General features: G+C 33.7%; 2 protein-coding genes across 3 annotated transcripts in view; both read left to right on the forward strand.

Annotated features, from left to right (window-relative positions):
• LOC111403026 (protein mago nashi homolog) overlaps window positions 1-776 on the forward strand; it is a 5,475-nt gene extending 4,699 nt beyond the window's left edge. The window contains exon 3 of the mRNA XM_023031371.1: window positions 457-776. Within this exon, the coding sequence (XP_022887139.1) occupies window positions 457-516 (60 nt within the window). The 3' untranslated portion in view covers window positions 517-776. The remainder of the gene's footprint in view (window positions 1-456) is intronic.
• A 1,829-nt stretch (window positions 777-2,605) lies between these two features.
• LOC111403027 (polyadenylate-binding protein 1) lies at window positions 2,606-14,454 on the forward strand. Of its 2 annotated transcripts, none has more exons than XM_023031372.1 (6): window positions 2,606-2,906; window positions 3,016-3,118; window positions 10,880-10,953; window positions 13,245-13,436; window positions 13,521-13,645; window positions 14,235-14,454. In XM_023031372.1, exons 1-6 carry the CDS (start codon window positions 2,784-2,786, stop codon window positions 14,278-14,280), a joined length of 663 nt encoding a protein of 220 aa, XP_022887140.1. In that variant the 5' UTR covers window positions 2,606-2,783; the 3' UTR covers window positions 14,281-14,454. The 2 variants fall into 2 exon arrangements, with proteins under 2 accessions (XP_022887140.1, XP_022887141.1); XM_023031373.1 differs by having other exon boundaries at window positions 10,883-10,953.

Consider the following 14,454-nt stretch of genomic DNA (forward strand, 5'->3'; position numbering starts at 1 on the left):
TCTTCGCAAACGTAATTTAAAAAAGAACTAAATAAGAAGTTATTTTGATATTGCTTTTCAACAAAGAAAATCCTAAGAGATTGACAACTTTATTAGAATTAAAGCCATAGAATATCAAGGGAGACACGAAGGATAGGGCCACGTGTTTTCCACATTGTTTTTAATACAATTATACCCCATGCAGAGAATATGATTTAAACACGGGCAAAGTTGCGCTAGTTTTTCGGTTTGAATTTTGATGTCCACTATATACTGTGCAAACTTTTGGACCTATCCATGGTTTCAACCTGTTTACTTTTCTCAGTTAACTGTACGTGTTATTGTTCTCATAATCCTTGTGTTCCTGAATCATTGCTACGACTCTTTTCCCACCATAAAATTGCTGCCATTTTGTGGTACATTTGGTTTCTCCCACTTTTCATGTAGCATGTTCATTTTTTTGTTTTATAATTGCAGGATCTGAAATGTTTCGTGTTCTCTCTCATCTCATTACACTTCAAGATCAAGCCCATTTGAGGAACAGCAATGATGCTAGTCAATGAAGGTTGTCATTTTATTAGTTGTGACCTAAGTACTCTTTTTAAATTTACCTTTTCTGTGGGTGATCATTTTCTGGGACAAGAATTTATTGTGGTTTGTATGAGATTGTCGGGCAAGGTTTGGATTAAGGTTGTAATGAGTAGTAGTCATTTTCTATTGACTTTGACGATGTCTTTGGTTTGTTTCTGAAACTAGTTTTAGTAGTAGTTATTTGAAATTTACCTATGTTTGGAGTACTTCCTGACTTCTTCTGCTATATGTGCTCGTTAGCGTGGTCTCTGTTAATATGTAAATATTTGGTAGAGATTGTGCAAGACTTATTTTTTCTTGAATTTTCTTTTCAACCACGCATTCTTTTAATGAAACAATTTTATTTGTCACCTTGTTTCCCTTTACCAGTTTTCTCCAGCCTTAAATATTTTTTACTAGGGATGGAGATGTGCAAAACCATACAGGGAGTGGGGAGAAACAGTATGTTGATACGAAGGGTTGCTATCTTATTATTATTATTATTATTATTATTATTATTATTATTATTATTTTCGTTTTCTTTTATCTGTGTCTTTTATAATTTCTAACCTTTCAAAATTGTATGTCTGATGTGATTTTTTAGCGACCAAATTGAAAAATGTCATCAATTGGAGACTCTGAGTGCCGAGAAAAATAGCTTGAGAATCAAATCCACGTTGCATAAATGTGTCATTTTTGCTTCAAATTGCACGTAGTTTGTTCCAGTTGGTCCACGGTTTCAAGAATACGAGTTTTGATCTGCTTAGATTTCGATGAATTGAGGTTAAAATTTTTATAATATTTACTAAATTGTGGCAAATAAAGAGCATTATCAGGTATAATTACGCATGGATATTTGTAACACCTTTTATTCTTGAAATCAAATTCAGAAACGTATTACTGTAATCAAATAACACACACCTTCTCGGATTTAGCATCTAAGTCATTTTGGCCTTCTCAAGTGTATGCTTGATATATAATTTAATCTGATTAATAATATATTTTTAGTTTACACATTTTCGTGAGATTCGCAACTATTACTCGAACTGCCTATTATTTAAATAATTTATATGATCAACAACTTAAAATCTGCAAAATGATCTATTATCCATTGTTCGATATTAGCTTATATATCATGCCAGTTCTGTGAAATAATTGGCAACTTTGTGATCATGGATAATTTTTTGAATAATTTATTCCAGATATGTTTAATGTGTAGAATTCGATTGAGTTGCACATTACTGAAAAAGAGATATATACAATGATTTTCAGGAAATTACCTTATCGATAATAAAAACATAATTTTAAAAACTTAAAATGGAAACATTAACTAGACAAATCTTTGGGAATACATGAGAAAATCACTAGTCACTGGTCATAGGTTGGTTTTCATCGTTGCTCTCAAAACTTCTTCACTTTTCAAACCCTAATCAGCTGAATTCAGAAAAAAAGCAAATTAATTTGTAGCTTTGTAAATCGAACAAAGAGATGGATGCACACTCCAACGAATTAGGGCCCTTGAATTTTGGGTTCTTATTCATTATAATTTATGTCGTGTTCTACCGTTAGATTTCATCGTTAGAAAGTGGTATATTACTCCATAACACAATCTTGTTACACCTTTTTTCGATCATATATGTATGTGTATCATGGTAACACATTTGGTAAATACAATCGATACATGCCATTGGATCAACGACTTTGAGTTTGGATTAGTCTCTCTTAATTAACATGCATGAATTCAAAAAATCTATGTACAATCTCGTAGTATACAAATTCTATCTATTTTACCAATCAAGTGTGAAGTCCATTTTTGGTGCTCACAATCGAATGTAGTAAAAATGTAGATGTCAATTATTCTCGCGTACAAATGTCTAGTTGAAAATGGGTGACGTTGATTGATATTTCCATATATACTAACTTTTAATTTAACACAAAATAATTAACTTTTTTATAATTAAAATAATTACTTATGGACAGATATGGATGATTTATTCATTTTCAACTTTCGCTTTCAACCCTATTCTTCAATCTAACATTCACTTATAAATTTTCTAGGCTTAGCCAAACAGTGCACAATCTTTTGTTCCCTTCTACCCTTCTTCCAGTTCGAATCCCCTTCCATTGCTTCAGCAGCGACACTTTTGCCCCTATTTAATAGAGTGCATACACAAATTGCATATATATACACAGCCGTAGAGGGAGAAAGCGCTTACGGATAAAGAAACAGGGAGATGGAGCAAAAGGGCGAACGGGATGACACCGCGTACGACGGTGAAATACCTGATGAAGAGTACATGGAGGCTGATTTTGATTCTGATGCTGGGGCTGAACCCGATGCTGACTCCAAAGCCAAGGTATGTTTCTGGGTCTGTGCGTGCGTGCGTGTATATATATGTGTTGTTGTGTATATGTTTATATGCGTAGGTGTGTTGGTGTTTGATTTTGTTTGGGTTTAAATTGTAGGAGTTGGAAGACATGAAGAAGAGATTGCAGGAGATTGAGGAAGAAGCAGGGGCACTGCGAGATATGCAGGCCAAGGTGGAGAAAGAGACGGGCGGGGCTCAAGGTCTTTTTATTACCCACTCTAAGCACTTGTTCCTATATTTGATTTTATATATAGACATGTTTTAAAAAATCTGGAATTTGGCTTGGTTTGCCTTTTAACCAAATTGCCTATGTTGGGTTGATTTGGTAATATTTGCAGATTCTTGTGGTTTAAGTCTTTTAGATTAATAGGGCTAAATTTGATTGAATGACCTCAAGGCTTTCATGCTTCTGAATTGCCTTTTTTCTTTCTCCCCCTTTTCCTACCCCTGGTGGCCGGGGATTCAGGGGCACACCCTGGTAAGGATGATAATATAAGGGTGATCAGGAAAAGAATCTTGAGCTGCCACTGAAAAGAAGGCCGTCGGACCTTAATGGTTTGTAGGTAGGCCGTGCGTAGTTGTTACTAGGTGGTTTTGTCTTCCATGGGAACTAGATCTTCTTTCATTTCAGTGCACGAGGAGCCTGCTACTGTAGGGTTTGTGGAGGTTAGAAGTACAGAGCTTTACCTTTTCACACAAGGGGATTTCTTCTATTCAAGTCCGTGACCTCTAGGTTATATTGGAGCTACCTTATGTTTGAGTGGTCTTACAGAAACTAGGTCTGTGGAAGGAAATTTATCTATGTAATAAATGTGTAACCATGGCCCCACCTAAATTTAATTTTGAAGCTAACCAATCAATAAACCAACAATGATACTTGACGATGATCTATATTCTAGGAAAGTGAATTGAAAATACTACTTTTCTTTACATTATCCTCTCTTAGATATACATTTACAGAGACGAAATTAATGAGGTTTTAATAATCAATCTACTTTCAATTTTATTTTTCTTAACACATTTGTTATCTGCCTGAGTCCTGACATTAAGCATAAATATAGGTGTATACATAAAATGTAAAAACTATATGCTATCAACCATTCCTGAAATATATGCATCTGTAAGTATTATGCATATAGAGCGAAAAAAGTAAGAAACCTCAACTTTGGAGACCATATCTCCTTCAACCCAGCAATCTGCTAATAATGCCTTCTATTTACTCTTGGTTTCTATTTTTGCTCTATAAACTTTCTGTTCTTGTTCTTTTTGTTTCCCCTAATGCTCGAACCTCTCTCATATTGGGAAGATCATGTTTTATCTCTCCATTTCTCTTCCACCTTTGCCTTCTCTACTTGTGCCTCTGTCTCTTCCCCTCTCTACCTCATTTTTTTTTTCTTTCACTTATCTCTCCGTATGCTTTTTAGTAGTAAATGTATATGTATTATGTAGATATATGTACTAAATGTCATGCCTGATGACAGGGACGGAGCCAAACATTCGACATTGTGGGTCAAAAATCAAAATACATTTTTTTTTAAACAACATATCATTAATCACTATTACAACTGTAGTCTACGCATTTTCATACTATGAAAACGTTGTATAATTACATCATTATTAATATTGGCGAATACATCATTCTCAATATATGGAACTAAACTGTCATTTAGCCATTGATCTCTCATCCGATTATGTAGCCGATTCTTGACAATCTTCATTGCAGAAAATACTCTTTACTGTAGCATTAGCAACTGGAAGAATTAACGCCAATGTTCCAAGCCTGTAAACCAATGGATATACATCATTTTTTTTTGTTAATACCAAATTTTCCGCAAGATCATTAAGGTTTTGTAACCCTTCAAAATCTTTGTGAGTGCGCATATCAATAATATATGTTTGAAGCTGCTCTTCCAAGTGTCAAGATTTCTACTGGTTTAAAATCATTGGGATAATACTCACACAATTGAAGTAACTTGTCATTGTCGAAAGCAGAAAATGAATTTTCCGGACGTAAGCATGCAATACAAATGAGTAAGTTGCTATTTGCCTCAGAGAAACGATCATTCAACTCTTGAACTTGCAGATCGATGATAGCATAGAAGAAATCCACACGAAAATGATGTAAATTTGTTATTCCTTGAGTGTTACGCCATGAGTGACCTAGAGATATAAACATATCATCCATGTTAGGAACATCAATGTTGTGCCTTTCGCAGAAACAAGTAACTATTTGTAAAAATGAGTCCCATTCATTGTCCCTCGTTGTTTGGAGTCGTTCTTTACATATTTTCACCAATTTCATAGCATTAACAATGCCTTGATCTCCTCTTTATAATGATTTTGACAACTCATCCGAAATACCCAATACTTTTTTCATGAGATGCAGACTGAATACAAAATCAAATGTCAACATAAATCCCAATAGAATATGAGCTTCACCTCTCTGTCCAAAACTAGTTTCATCAGTGACAATCATCTCAATGACATCTACTGTAGCAAAAAACATGAGAATCAAGCTAAGTAAAGAACTATAGTGAGAGCCCCAACGAGTATCACCGGGTCGTTGAAGATTGATTAAGTCCCTTTCCACTTGAGATTTCACCAAGATTCAATGATTCAACAACTTGATTCTTCTCTCGAAGAAGATCACACCGCTTAGTCGATCCTCCAACAACATTCACCACTTTATTCACTAGAGTAAAGAACGTTTCAATCTCTGCATGTTTGTTTGCCACAGATACAAGAGCTAGTTGCAGCTGATGAGCAAAACAATGAATATAGAAAGCATTCAGATTTCCTTTCAAAATATGTGCTTTAAGACTATTATACTCACCTCGCATATTACTTGCCCCATCATAGTCTTGACCTCTTAAACTAGATATTCTTAAGTTAAATCTAGAGAATAAGTGTTCAATGGCATCCTTAAGTGAGAGAGCCGTAGTACTAGACACATGTTCAAAACCTATGAAACGTTCCATTACTTGTCCTTTCTTATTCACATAACGTAAAACAATTGACATCTGCTCCTTCACTGACACATCACGAGATTTATCAAGAAGAATAGAAAACAACTCATCACCAATATCTTTCATAATAACATCAAGTGTTTCAAATGCAATAGCACTCACAATATCCTTTTGAATACTAGGTGATGTCAATTGAAGATTTTCAGGAGTATTTTTCAAACAAGAAGCCTTAATCTTATTATTATGATCACATAACCACTTCAACAGTTTAAGAAAATTCCCTTGATTTCTTGAATATTCAGATTCATCATTTCCACTAAATGAAAGCCCTTGTCGTAAAAGTAATTGAACACAATCAATTGTTGCATTCAAATGAACTCGGTACTCATCTTTTGTTCTCTTCGACTTTTTAAAGAGAACACTATCAATATTTTGTTTTTGATTCACAAAAGCCTCATACTTAATCCGTGCTTGATTGTGTGCACTGCTACTTTTTCCAACATGAGTTCGAAGCCGTCCTTTCTTTTTCCAATTTGAAAACCCTCCATCAACAAAAGCATCACCACCACCATGTTCTTCACTATTTGATTTGAAAAGATAACAATAAAAACAAAATAGAGCATCTTTTTCTATACTATATTCCAACCAATCAGGAAAGTCATTAAACCAGGAAGATTTAAATTGCCTTAAGGACGAATCTCCAAATTCTTTTTGTGGATACTTATGATTTCGAGGCTAATATGAACCCCTTTGTACATATGCTCTTCGAATTTCATCCCGGACATTAACATTGTAATTCACAATTGGAGTTCTTAATCCGGGATCTGAAGGAAGTTGTGCTAAATCAATTTTGTCTTGAACATCTATTTTACCCCCAATATTTGTTTCTTCTCGGTCATCTATTTTATCTTGAACACTCGCTTCAACTACATTTTGCTCTTCACTTGAAAATACGGATTTTCATTTAAAATATTTCTCCATAACTGTTATAAAATCAAATTCAATACACAAATTTATTAATATCATATTTCGTTTTTCATCGAAGGGCAACACGAAATTTATAAATCATAATATACAACAATTAATTTCATGAACAAGCCTATTTCATCAAGTTAGAGAAAGTCATTACTTACTTGAAAATTGAAATTGAGAATGATGTCTAAACTTGAAATTGATACTAATCTCTTTTCATCAAGCAGTTTATATCTCCACTCCGCAATCAGGCTGCCAGCTGCCAACTAAAATGTACAAGTCACAAGTGGAAGTTAAAACTAAAATATTTTCATAATTTAATCAACTTAATTTAAATATGAATAAGATTATAAGAATAACTATGAACATTATTTTATCACACTCTTCTATCCTAGACATTGAGAGAAATAAATTATTTCACTTCACCCGCTAGTCACTTCAATAAATAAATTTCTTCAATTAATATTTTACCTTCTAGGTTTGAAACTCATTTATTTTTAATCATATGCTGTATTTTGTTGAAATTCATTAATATAGAAAGTCTCAGTCATTATTAACTAACAAATATATGAAATGTCAAATTAATGAATGAACTATGAAGCCTCTTTCTAATTCTTATGAAGCTCGCATTTGAAACTGAAATTTCATCGTAAATTACTTTATTTGAATAGTTATTTGCTTATATTTCCCATACATTAATGAACGTTTTTTTCCCCAATGTAAAGCAATGATTTTGTAGTTCTTATAATTGAATGTATAGAAAATTCAATCAATAATTAATCAACTACTACAAAAGTAACAAAACCTACATAAAGTAAGAAAATTAAATGCTAATCTATAAGCAAAACATTGCTCATAAATTTAGTGAGATTTGAACTCAACTCCATGTAATCTTCTGATCTCAACAATATTGTTTTTTACAAAATATCGTCACCATTAAAAACAATGAATATTGTTGGAAATTTGAACTATAAAAATTAGCAAACACAGAGCGAATATCCAAATCTGGGTAAAGAAGATTCCTATCATCCGATTCATTGCACAAGAAGTGAAGAAGAGGGTGTCGATTTATTACCTAGAAGAGCAAAATCGGAAAATATGAGTGATGAATCAGCGAATCACCATAGTCCATAGACGATTCTCTCTTCGACGTCGTCAGTGTGGTTGCGTGGGATTTAAATTTTAGGGCTATTGATGAGTTAGAAATGCATTTATCGGTTCCCAAATCAGATGGAGGAAATAGGAATGGATTGGGAGTTTAAGCTAAATAAATGGGCTTGAGTGCAAATTAGCAAATGGGCTTATGTTTAATTGGACTTGGGACGTTTGGAATCTTTGGATAACTTTAATTTTTTTTAAAAAAAAAATGTCTGAAAATTCTGTGAGGTTTACTGACCCCATGTGGGTCCGTCCTTGCCTGATGGAGTGGAGAGGAGAGGAGATGTCTTGTAAATTATTTGCCAAGTGTTCATAGTATGATCTATTTGTTGAGAAGCACTAAAAGGCATAGTAGGATTCAAGCTCCGGATTTTGATCTATATGACCTCTGGGTGGTAGAACGTCAACCTCTTCCATAGAAGCAGGTAGTTTGCACTAGTGAAGTAGAATTGTTAGAATAATAGTGTGCGGGAGCGAAGATTAAACTTTGAAGTCATACAGTTTTCATTAAATTGTTTGTGTGTTTTGAGATGAGTTACAGTTATAGTAGGTCATCTAGTTACAAAGTTGTTTGGTTTGCTTTTAAAATCGATTACAATTTTAACGAGTCTATCTAGTGGATATTGGCTAGTGTTTATCGCAATAATTTGCAAAGAGTAGTCAATCTCAAAAGCATACCAAACAACTTAATAAGTATAATTTTGATGGTTTAATCTTTGCTCTCTCACACCATTACATGGACAGGGAAGCTTGCCCTCATGTCTGCATATATATATAGGAAAAGTGGTTGGCTATAAATCTCACATAAAAAATTAAATAAAAGGGTCAACTTTATAAGGTAATTAAATAAGATGCTTACCAGTTGAATGATATTGTAGATATGAGAACGCGAGAATGAAATTTGAGCTAGACTGTCAAGCTCTTGCTGGCCAGTAGATCAACCTATTCGAACTGGAACTATCTCAAAACCATGCCAAACAGTTGAATAAAATGTATTAACATTACTGGTTTATCTTCTCTCCTTTACGCCATTGTCACACTCATAATGTGGCTATGTTACACTTTGTATTACTTCTCAACAAACACCCCATACTAGGAACATTTGAAAAATAATTCATGAGATAGCGCATCCGTGCTTCATCAATCAATATAATTTGTAACTGATCTCAAAAATGCTCAAACAGATAAATATCTAATTGTAACGTTTGATGGTGTGAAAATGAGTTGTCTTATGAATTATTTGACAAAGTTCATAGTAAGCGATCTTTGTTAAGAAACAATAAAAAATATAGGAGAATTTACATTATAAGTATGAAATGGATATGTTGTTGGCATAATGGTATGAGGAATCAAAGAAAAAATTGTTAAATTATACCATGAATTATTTTCTAAAAATTCCTAGTATGAGGTTTGAGAAGCAATACAAAGTGTAGTAGGACCCACATTACAAATATTAAGTAGATAGGTGATTAATGTTGTAAGGGTGAGCAAAGATAAAATCATAATTTGATATTTTTTATTCTTTGTCATGACAATTACAATTCGAGTACGTTCATCTTGTGGTCTTTTAGCTCGTTAGAGTGAAATCTGAATTGAATTCGAGTAAAATTATTGTAATAGAAAATTTTATTTGAACAACCAAACTATGATTTTACTTTTGCTTTTCATAACTATTATACGTTCTATCATTATAAGCACCTTGTTTATAAAGATTTATAAATTGCCTTATAGAGTAGAACTTAAAGTTAAAAGTTGTAAATGTAAGAAGGCAACAAGTCATGAAGATTCAAAATTGGAATTTACCATATCCAATTTCATAAAGAAATCAATCATAAGATGAAATCAACCCCCATATCATAACAATATTGCTTGTTCTCGACTTGTTGCCTTCTCAAGTTCATAATTTTAGCTTTATAAGATAAGTGTCATTCTATTTACTGGGCAATTTATATATAAAATGCTTATAATATTGTAAGATATTGTAGATATGAGAACGTGAGAGTGGAATCTGAGTTGGATTAGTTAAATTAGGTTTTTTTTTCATGATAATTTTACTCGAATCCAATTCAAATTTCATTCTAGATGGCTAATAGTCCACTAGATGGACCCATTTGAATTGTAACTGATCCCAAAATCACACCAAAAATGTTGAATAAAGAAATCTGAGTTGGATTCATTTAATTAACGTTACTGAAAATCTGATTACAATCCTACTCAAATTTTGCTCTCGCATTTTTTATCTTCAAAACATTTCATTTATAAATTACCTGATAGAGTGGATTACCAATGCCATGTGAGAAGAAATCATGAAGGCTCAATATCGATCATTTTCATGGTGCAACTCAACATTCAAAAGTATGCTTATATATCTGTTCCCTTTTAATTTTATTTTTAATTTGGGCAAAATTTTTCGTTATCAATTTCATGAAGAAATCTATCATCAGATGAAACCAACCCCGATGTCAGAACAGTAGGAAAGAAATAGAAAAGGGAAGACCCTAGATCTTAAATTTTAGAATTTTAGAAGGATTCTGGGCATGAAAAAAATCTATTGAGCTTAAGCTTTTTTTTTACCATTTTTGGAGGTTGCTTGTGGATGTTAAATTACCTATTTTGCAGTCAATTAGAATTTTAGAATGATCTGGGCATGAAAGAAATCTATTGAGCTTTACATGCCCTTTTACCCTTTTTTGAGGTAATGTATAGTTACGTGTGGATGTTAAATTGCCTATTTTGCAGTCGATTAATAAATAATTCTTTCAACTTTCTAATTTTGTTATATACGGTGCTTCAGTTACAATTTATTTTGAATGCCATAAAACTAGTGATTCACAATTAAATGTTTCTCTTTTGGGGACATGTTAGAAGATTCAGCCGGCTCCTCTGCTGCTCAGGCTGAAAAGGAGGAGGCGGACTCTCGTTCAATATATGTCGGTAATGTGAGTTCTTTTTCTATATCTACTTATGTTGTTCCCTGTGATTGGATGCAGATTTTGACATTTTGCTCTTGCAGTGGTTTGATTTCATTATGCAAGAAGTCATATTACCTGGAAATAAATAATCTTTAATTTTACTCGAGTAAAACATTATTTAATGTTCAGGTCTTTGGAAAGGAGACCTAGGCACAACATCAGTATGCAAATATAGTTTGCTAATATTACTGGTCAGGAAATGATATCTGTTTATTATACTTTTGCTTCATGCATTTGCTGCCCCCCTTTTCTCTCTGATAACAACTAGCTTTGCCGCAAGAAAGGATGGTAGGAACTGCATTTCCTAGACAAAAATGCAGTTCAATGTACAACAGGTCACAGAACCTTTTGATGTCTTATATTTGTAACTCTGGATTTACTGCTTTACTGCTCCACCACAAGTCGTCTGGTAGCTTTTGGAGCCATACATGTACTACAGTTTCTAGCCTAGTAATAACTGTCCCAAGTGGGTCTTAATGTGTCAAATCTGCCTCTTGAATGGTTGAGTGGGATATTACTCTTTTGTGCTGCTGGTGTTTTCTTGTTAATGTGATTTCCCAACATATTAGTTACTTTAATTCACTATCACAGACGTGTAACAATAATATGAGATGTAGAATGGTGTGGAGCCAGCACTAGTTGAGAAGATAAGAGATATCTAATAGCTAGGTATATGATCTTATAATGTATATCAATTTGAATTTCTGTGTGTGTTGTTTGTTGTTATCATGATATTGACTATGTAAATTTGCGAAATTCACTTTCACTCACGCTCTTTTTTAGTTCTTATACCCCTTCTAATATCTTTGCTTTCTACGGACCACCTCATTGTGCCCAGCCAATTCCATCACAACCAATCTACGTTGCATTCGTAATAAAGATATTATATTGCGTATGAAAACAACAAAGAGATCTCTATCCATGACATGAAAAATCTTACTTCTCATTCTGTCATTTGCTTCTGCATTCTTATCAAGTTGAGATCATGCAGAGGTACAAAAGGAGCTGGGTTAGAAGACCCAGGAACTATGGATCCTTGATCACTCTTTGATTTTAGCAAGGAACAATTCAAAGATATTTTCCTTTCACACGATATACTTTATTAACACTTAGAAAGAAAATATATGGCTCTTGCTGTTCTTGAAGTTAATATTTTCTCCAATTTTCCTTATTTGTAGAGGAAGGCCGAAACCCTGTAAATCATTTTTTTCAAGACAGTTCTACACTGAATTCTAACATTTTCTAATCTATTGTGATTATTGTCATCATTTATAGATATGTTATTTGAAGTAAAATTTATTAAATGTAGGACATATTCCGTACTATGGCCTTGTTTGAGCCAACATTATTTGAAAAAAAATACATTTTTCAATAGTGATTTGACGTCATTTCAACTACACATTCTTTAATAAAATAATATTACACGCAAATCCAAAATATTTCCTTATTTTTTAACCACACATTTTCCATCAATATACCATTCAAAAATGCATTTTCATTCCAATAATGTGGCTCAAACAAGGGCTATATTATCTCCTGTGCCTGCTAAATGTAAAGTTTCAAAATAAGGTTGCTAATGCTTTCTTTTTCTTTTGGAAACTGTAACTTTCTGTGGGAATACAAATTTGTGAATCTTTCATCAATGTCATTGGAGAGCTACTACACGTACAAAAACTTTACAGACTACACACGTGACAAGGAGGTGGTCATTTTTGAGCACTATTTTATTCCACATGGTACCAGTAGGTCTCATGTTCCATGTGAAACTTCTGTATGATTTTTGTACAACTAGAATTATTCCATTGGTAAGTACTTTACATAAGGCCCACATTGCATTCAAGGTAAAGGTTTATGATAACTTCTATATAATTCAGAATAGAATACAAAAACTTTTATTCAAGGTAAAAATAAAAACTTTTATGTTTGTTGTTATCATGATACACGTACAAAAACTTTCTGTGGGAATGTGTCAAAAAAGAAAATACATGTATCCAACATTGCACTTGTCTACCATACCCCGCTTAAAATTTTATTTTTGATAAGGAAAAGTAAGGATCGTTCAAGAGGTGTAATCTTGTATTTGGAATCAATATATAGGTTCTCACCATGCCGTTTATTGTGTTTTTTCCACGGTACCAAGAAGCATACTTTTGTGCTCTCTCTCTCTCTCTCTCTGCGTCGTGAAAACGTGCACTTGTTAATTTGGTTGGCCTGCTCAAGTAATTGTTGTCATCGGTAATGTTCTTTTTCCAATTCAGGTGGACTATGCATGCACGCCTGAGGAGGTGCAGCAGCATTTTCAGTCCTGTGGAACGGTAAACAGGGTGACTATTTTGACAGATAAGTATGGTCAACCCAAAGGTTTTGCTTACGTAGAGTTTGTGGAAATCGAGGCTGTTCAAAATGCTGTACTTCTGAGTGAATCAGAGTTGCATGGCCGTCAACTGAAGGTCCTCGAATTTATTTTTCTCTGAACTTAGAGGTTGGTGGATGTTTGCAACACCTGACATGTTGATACATTTTGGTTTCTACAGGTATCTGCTAAGCGGACTAATGTTCCTGGAATGAGGCAATATCGAGGAAGACGTCCCAACCCATATTTCGGGACGAGAAGGCCATTCATGGGCGGTCCACCTGTCTATGCTCCATATGGTTATGGGTAAGCCCTGGAATTGCTTTATGTCTCGTAATGATGAAATGATGAGAAATGCATTCTTTACATTTTGAGGCTTGGGTTATCTATCATATAATCTGAGTTTCTTTACCCTCTACTTCTGTTTGTTTATGTTAGAATATTATGATATCATGTTGGGTTTTGCTATGTTTTCAAAACTACGACTTCTCTTCTTGGCCGTTTTCCCCCATATTTTGGGTGCATGGTGCCGCACTCTATATGATGCAGCCTTTTTATCTAATTGAAAGCAATAAGAAATTTTCCTTTGTAACGTGTCACTTTCATCGGTATTTCCAGCCATTTTCTACATTGCTTGATATCAGTTTTAGCTTTCCTCGATACAAATATCTTTACATATGTAATTTTGATTCTCTTAGTCAGCACCCCTATTTGCTTTATTTTTGTCCATTGCTGAAGATCATTGAGTTATTTACTTGCCATGAAATTTCATTTTCATCTCATTGCCCATGGAATTGATTCACTTTGGTCTTTCTTGGATCAAAATTAGAATAGCATCTTCCAAGTTCGTGGTTCACTTTTCCGAAAATTCTGATTCGAACTCTTGTTTGTGCAGGAGGGTTCCTAGGTTCAGGCGTCCTATGCGCTTCAGGCCATATTGATTATTCTCTTCTTGGTCAATGTTGGGATGCTAAACTGGGGGATCTTTATCCTTTAAGCTGTACCGTTAAAAGGGCAACAGCCCCCTTAAATTTGATGTTTAAACTTCTTTGAAAACTTTAGTTGGATATGATCGGTTTTTGCTATTATCGAAGACACAGTACATTTTAAGTTTA

The sequence above is a fragment of the Olea europaea genome, chromosome 11, assembly GCF_002742605.1.
Source record: "Olea europaea var. sylvestris chromosome 11, O_europaea_v1, whole genome shotgun sequence".
Lineage (NCBI taxonomy): Eukaryota > Viridiplantae > Streptophyta > Magnoliopsida > Lamiales > Oleaceae > Olea > Olea europaea.

Excerpts from the sequence above, each read along its gene's own strand:
- LOC111403027 (XM_023031372.1), top strand. The coding sequence starts at position 2,784 with ATGGAGCAAAAGGGCGAACGGGATGACACCGCGTACGACGGTGAAATA. Across the intron at positions 10,954-13,244 it reads GTTCAATATATGTCGGTAAT|GTGGACTATGCATGCACGCC; the intron begins GTGAGTTCTTTT and ends TTTCCAATTCAG. Across the intron at positions 13,646-14,234 it reads TATGCTCCATATGGTTATGG|GAGGGTTCCTAGGTTCAGGC; the intron begins GTAAGCCCTGGA and ends TTGTTTGTGCAG.